At 44.0% G+C, this 6,732-nt stretch overlaps 1 protein-coding gene across 1 annotated transcript; it reads left to right on the top strand.

Annotated features, from left to right (window-relative positions):
• Positions 1–249: 249 nt before the first annotated feature.
• Positions 250–2,321, top strand: fgf23 (fibroblast growth factor 23). The gene is made up of 3 exons (XM_023838596.2): positions 250–837; positions 947–1,050; positions 1,163–2,321. The coding sequence occupies exons 1-3, from the start codon at positions 396–398 to the stop codon at positions 1,604–1,606; spliced, it is 990 nt and encodes a 329-aa protein (XP_023694364.2). The 5' UTR covers positions 250–395; the 3' UTR covers positions 1,607–2,321.
• The last annotated feature ends 4,411 nt before the right edge of the window (positions 2,322–6,732 follow it).

Here is a 6,732-nt window from a genome sequence, read left to right as displayed (position 1 = left end):
TGATTAAGTATATGATGGGCTTATAAAACTCGAAAGAACAATAAAGATGTCATTAATGTAAAAATTATTATAAAACGCCTCGCGCAAAGAAAGTATCCACGTGATATACCTTTTATTTGCAAAATATATAAAGGAAAAAAAAAACTTTTCCATCCACGTTTCAAACTTTTTCTAAACATGGAGTGAATTCTTCTATCATGTTACTATATGCTTTATTATAGGAAATGCCGCAATGGAGTTGGCCAACAGCGCCCTTAAGTATAGCTCCTGTATGTTTGCATAATATCCTCGGTTTGTCGGGGCGGATTGAGGAGAATGGGGGCACGGAAATTGCTTGCTGAAAAACCACTGTGCCAAATTACATCCAAAGGTAAACAGGCAGCGCCGGAACCCCGATGCACCGATCCTTCCTTGCTTATTTCCTTAATTCTCCACATCTCCACATCTGCTTTGGGGGCGAGGGCGCTGTCAAAGATGTGAGCAAGGAGTGGCACCCGGCGGCTTTAAATAGCCGCACGCAAGCCCTTGGGACATCAGAACAATCGCCTGCTGCGACGTGGACGGGCTTGGATCAGCCTTTGGAGAAGTCGAGATTTAACAGCCTCAGTTGTCCGTCCAGCCTTGCCATGCATCCGTCTTTGATCACGCTGTGCCTGGCTGCATTAACAAGCTTCACGCTGGTCCTCTCCATGCCCAATCCTTCTCCGCTGCTAGGGTCCAACTGGGGAAGCCCAAAAAGATATGTACACCTGCAGACATCCTCGGACATCAACAACTTCTACCTGGAGATCAGTCTGAGCGGCAAAGTTAGGAAAACCACGAGACGGACTTCTTACAGTAAGTAATTTCATGTCTATATGTATATGTATATTATTATTATTTTGCGTTAACTGCATTAAATATTCCGGATGTTTTTAACCCGTGTACTTGCTGCGCCCCCGAACAGGTGTCATTTTACTGAAGTCAGAAGCAAGAGACCGCGTAGCGATATTCGGCGTGAAGAGCAACCGGTACTTGTGCATGGATGTAGACGGAAATCCATTCACTTCTGTAAGTGTCGACGGAAATGCTTCCTCTTCGCATAAAAGCTTTGGTGAGCAGATTAGGTTATTTTACACGTAGGGAAAGCTGGATTTAATGGCTGAATGTGTCCTTGTTTCAGACTGTCTGTAACAGAGACGAATGCCTCTTCCACCACAAGCTTTTGGAGAACCACAGGGATGTCTACTACTCCTGTCGGAACAGCATGCTCCTCAACCTGGAGGGGGCCAGGCAGCCATTTGTGGAAGGTCACAACCTGCCCGCCTCCTCGCTGTTCCTGTCAGAGAGGAACACGGTGCCTCTAGAGAGACTCCTGCGCAGGGAGAGGAGGAACCGCCAGGTGGACCTGTCTGACCCACTCCGTATGCACCCCCAGCCCTGGGAGGGCTCTGACTCCATGCAGTACCCAGACCTGGACCTGGACCTAGACCAGGACCAGGACCAGGACGTCGAGCTACCTGAGCTGGGCCGAGCGGTTTCCAGGGAGACGGTCATTTCCAGTTTCTACGACGACCCGCTGCAGGTGCATTCCAAGCACCTGAACAGCCCGCGGAATATGGGCTGAGGAAGTTGGGGGCTGGGGTGGGGGGGCTGCGTTTTCTCCAGCTGGTCTGAAAAACCCTCTCATTAATGTTTTTTAAAGGCCATAATAGTAGGAGATTCTCTGCAGAACAGTTCCTCTAATTTACATTGGGTTTCTTCATTTCTGTCGTGGCTAATCATAAGTCACGTTTGAATAGTCTTCTTAGCCTGGGCTGATATGGCTGTATTCTTGTAGCTGGGATGACAGCTTTTTGTCAGATGGATTACTTTGCTTGGCTGTATAAGGGTCTATAAACTGTGTTCCAGCCCAAACATACCAGTAGTTCACTTCTTCCATGCTCAGAATATGTAACATTTCAAGCTGATAAGCAGGTTTCCTGGTAATGCCATGCTGTCTCTATAAAAAAAGGCAACCGCCTTTAGAGAGTATCCCCTTAACCTGATTCTTCGGGGACGAGGAGCGATCTGTGAGGTGAACTGTTCCACATATGACATGCAAAAACAATCTTTGAAACAAGGCAGTGTTAGACGTTCACGAGAACAGCTGTGTTGCAGGTGCTGGCCACCACCAGTAAGGACCCAGATAGTATCAGAAATATTTATTTATTTAAATGTATTCAGTTATTTATAATATTTATGCTGATTCCTAATATTGTCAGATAGAATGGAAAATATTTTATATGTATTGTTTTTTTTGGATTATGAACGTTTTCACTAATAAATTATATGGTTATGAATTTTCTGGCTCAGTGGATTCTTCACAATGGTAGAAATGAACTGAAATTACCAGCAGGTTGTGGGTCTCCAGCCTCGTCCGATGAATGGTTTTATCTATCATCTGCTGCTGGAAGCTGTCACCCTTCAGCTGATTATTTTACGTTGAGTCTAACGTCATGTTTGGCCTTCCCGTGTCATAAAAAGACACTTTAGGAACATTTTCATAATATCGTGCTTCCTTATGCTCTCAGACCACCTTGATTTTTTAGCAGGGTGTGTTTCTCAGAGGTGCTTAGCGATGCTCGAATGCTCCCCCCCCCAGCCATATTGAGTTGGCTGGACAGATCATTCTAGAGCTTCAAACCAGACACCCATCAGCCTTTTATACCTCACATACACGAATCATTCCTCCATTGTCGCAAACCTTAAACATCCTCCTTTCATATGTCTGCCCGTTCATCTAAACTCACTGGATTTCAAAGGTGAAATCAATTAAGGATCATGACTTTCACCAGAATTCACCTGGTCAGTTTGTTTCGAGGACAGAGCAGCTATTTCTAAAGGCATGTGCGTCCAGTGAGGTTGTGGCATGATGCGGTATGGGGGGTGTGCGGCTCAGCCGGTTGGGATTGGTGCTTGTGATCAGAAAGTCATCAGCTTAAACACTGAGGCCGGCAGATGGATGCTGCCGTTAGGCCCCGGAGAAAGACTCTTAAAACCTGGAATACTCTTGACTCTGTGGTGGGCAGGATTCCGCTAACATTTTCATTAGCGTTTCTGCTAACATTGAAAACTGTTAGCGGACCAATTAGCTTTCGCTAAGCTTAGTGCCGCTAACTGTAAATCCGCTACCATTTTGTCACAGGTATAATGAATAAAGTCAAAAATGCTTGTAGACCCTAAAATCTTACAACATATTTCTTCCTATCTGTTGTGAGCGTGTCTGCAAGAGTCTGCCTGGCACACTGTTGGCTGACTATGTGTAAACAAAAGACATGATTGGACGATATCTTGTTGGATTTAACATCTACATTTTACATATATGGCTTTTGGCAGACACCCTTAACCAGAGAGACTTACATAAGTGCTTAGACATCTCATTAGTGAATACATTCCGATACTGGTTCAATGGGACCCAGGTAAGAATACTATCACTCTAAAACAACTCTGTTGGCAAGTAATACAACTTTTTTTATTATAAGAGTATAATCCTGGAAATGCTAATCCAAGTATTTCCGAAAGAGGTAGGCTTTGAGTTGTCGTTTGAAGACACCTAATGAATCAGCTGCTCAAACATTTATGGGAATTGTTCATTGCACCACATAGGTGCCAAAACAGAGAAGTGTCTAGATGCTTGTCTTCCTTGCGCCTCGAGAGATGGTGGGACCAGCCGAGCGGTGCTGGAAGATTGGAGAGAGCATGGTGCAGTGTGGGGTGAGATAAGTTCTTTTAGGTAGGAGGGTGCTGGTCCAGTTTTGGCTTTGTAGGCGAGCATCAGTGTTTTGAATCTGATGCGGGCAGCTACAGGAAGCCAGAGTGGGAGCGTAACAATGGTGTGGCGCGGGAGAACTGGGGAAGGTTGTAAAGGAGTCAGGCAGCTGCAAGCTGGACGAATGGTGCTCAAAGGCAGACCTGCTAGGAGTGAGTTACAGTGGTCTAGTCTCCAGACGTCAAGAGATTGAACAAGTTCCTGAGTGGCCTGAGTGGAAAGAAATGGACGAACCCTTCTGATGTTGAAGAGAAGAAATCGACATGAGCGGGAAAGATTAGCAATGTGAGAGGAAAAGCAAGAAATCCTGGTTTGTGATACAGGACCCAGGGTGTATTTCCCGGGTTCTGATTGACAGGGCTATAGACCAATAAAGAGATGAGAACCTCCTTCCTAGTTCCGGGTAAACGGCACCATGTTAGTTGTCCCCAACTAACTGAGGGCAAAATGTCAACATGGGTTAGTTGCGAAATAGGGCTACTTTGAAGAAAGAAAAGGCGTACGTCTCGCAAACAGAACATCACAGAAAGAAAATTCCAAAGCAAGTTTATTCCAGAGACTCTACAGAATCCAGCACTATCCAATTGGGTTAGTTCTAAATATTGCCTGGTAATCACTCAAGTCCGACTTCAGTGTTAAACAGGTCTTAGCTCTTTATGTATGTTTTTAAGGGTTTCTGAACCAAAAGAGAAGCTAAATACACATAATAAAAGTTAACGGTTATAGGTTCTGTTCATTTTCTTTTGTGGTTTATCAGTTTAGAGTTATCAAATTAAACTTTGGAGTTAACGCCTTAGCGGTTATTGAATAAAACTTTATGGTTAGCTGTGCCCACCACAGACTGTGACCTCTAGACTTGCTCTTGCCTGCAAACAGTACCATGCAGAAGACTTAAACAAAGAAAATGTTGTTTAAATGATCTCCGTGTTGGTGTAAAACTATATTACATCTGTCAAAGTTTGTTTACTTAGACATCTCAAAACTTCACCCGAAATCATTCCAGCAAAAACCCTGTATACCCATGCCCTCTTTTGACTCAACCACTAATTAACTAATTAATTTACTGAGCCGAAATGAAATTTAATCAATCCATTAATGCTGTAATGTTAAATTATATTTTATTTCTGAGAAAACCCACTTACTACCCAGATAAATGGCTTTGAACATTTTCTTTGCCTGCCTAAGACTTTCGTACAGTACAGTATTTGTCTGTGTCTCATGGAGAGCAAGTTAATGTTGACGTAGGCATGAGAGAGCAAAGTTTAGATTTACAGCTGACAATCCTACTGTTCTGCTTTAAAAGATGCAACTTTGTTGCATTACTCAGGTTTTCCATCAATTGATTCTGGAAACTCTGATGCGCATCAAGCTTTATCAAGTCAAGGTGTGCGAGAAGCATGCGGGACCTATTTTTGGAGGTGTCACGCTCCCTATGCCCCAGAGTTCTTGTCTTTCCATTGGAATATTCATGACGGTAGATGCCGGAAGGTCCTGCCTGTGGTCTGTAGGCGGAACCTTTAGCCAGAACTGAGACGTCTGTTCTGGGCGGCGTGTGTCAGACCTCTACTAAACCAAGCAGGTACGTCGGTACAAGGTAATTGCGTTTATGTGTTTCTCTAATGACAGGAAGGATCTGGCTGCAAACGTGGCTCAGATCAGTGAGCAGGCTTTGCCGGGCCTCCAGCCCATGTGACCCTCTGACGGTAAATACTGACATTACCATAAGTTCTGTGGAGTACCTGTGATCTGTACAGTCAATCAAGATACTATCAGCCCAATTCAACAAGATCATTGGTGCCCTGTGTTGGATTTTGGAAGGAGAAACATGGCATGGGATTAGACGTGAGATCCTCTACCAACGCTGCTTGAGCACAGATGCTTCCAGAAGCAGGCAACTTCATAAAACTCAGGAGTCGATCCAGGACTCACAGTCTGTGGTGCTCTGCTCTGTTTTTACGGTGCATCTGAAATCGAGTACTTGTTTGCTGTGTAGTAAGTGAAATATAGTATGTGAACCAAGCAGTAAGTCCAAATCCTCAGTATGGATGAGACACCAGGCAATCAGTACCCGGATGACATACTGCATTCTGCACAATTCTGAGGTGTGAAACCGATGGACACTACGGTATCCCACGAGGCAGCTGGACCCACAACCAGAGACAAAAATCGATGTCAAGACAGTGGAGGATGTGTCATCTCTGTACAAATTTAAATAGAAAACAATGCCCCACTCCAAAAGTTGACTCAAATATGTATTTTTTGTTGATAGTTTTTAACGGTTTTTAAATTTTCGGGGGTGACTGCAGTGCATGCATACTGCATATTGTTATCATGTATTCATACAGTACTTACTAAAGTAACAGTAGTAGTAGGCTTTTAAAGCAATTCAGTATGTATTGTGCAAGTATGCAATTTGGGGTGCACTATTAGTTTAGTTGTAACTGAGTGTGACTGACTGGATAAGCATTTCAATGCACCTGTTGTACACGGCAGATCCTGAATCGTGGAAGGGCAGAGATCTAGCGGCATCTTTCCACGCAGCACTATAACACTTTCTTCACTCTCTGTTTACATAGCGGTGAATATTTCTTCTACCAATGGGGTGATTACAACAGCCACCAAAATAGTAAAATAAAGGTAATGTTAAATTACGCCTTTCTCTCACGGAAATGGTTTCAAATTAAATGCAACCAGTAAATTACTTGTGTCAGTACCTGTGGGCAAGAGTAACAGCACCTCAGCCTTGAGTAGACTCGAACATTTTAATGTGCAGTGCAGACCATCACTTGATTAAGCCCAATCACGCGCCCATATAGCCTAAAAACCAGCTAATCACGCGCCCGTATATAGCCTAAAAAACAGCCAATCAGGCGCCCATACAGCCAAAAACCAGCCAAGCCAAGCTTTCAACTGGATTAACAAAAACAGAACCAACGAGGCTC

This window comes from Paramormyrops kingsleyae, chromosome 3 (genome assembly GCF_048594095.1).
Source record: "Paramormyrops kingsleyae isolate MSU_618 chromosome 3, PKINGS_0.4, whole genome shotgun sequence".
In the NCBI taxonomy this organism is placed as follows: Eukaryota; Metazoa; Chordata; class Actinopteri; order Osteoglossiformes; family Mormyridae; genus Paramormyrops; species Paramormyrops kingsleyae.
The sequence above is the reverse complement of the archived record's forward strand: the minus strand, read 5'-3'. Positions and strand labels throughout refer to the sequence as shown.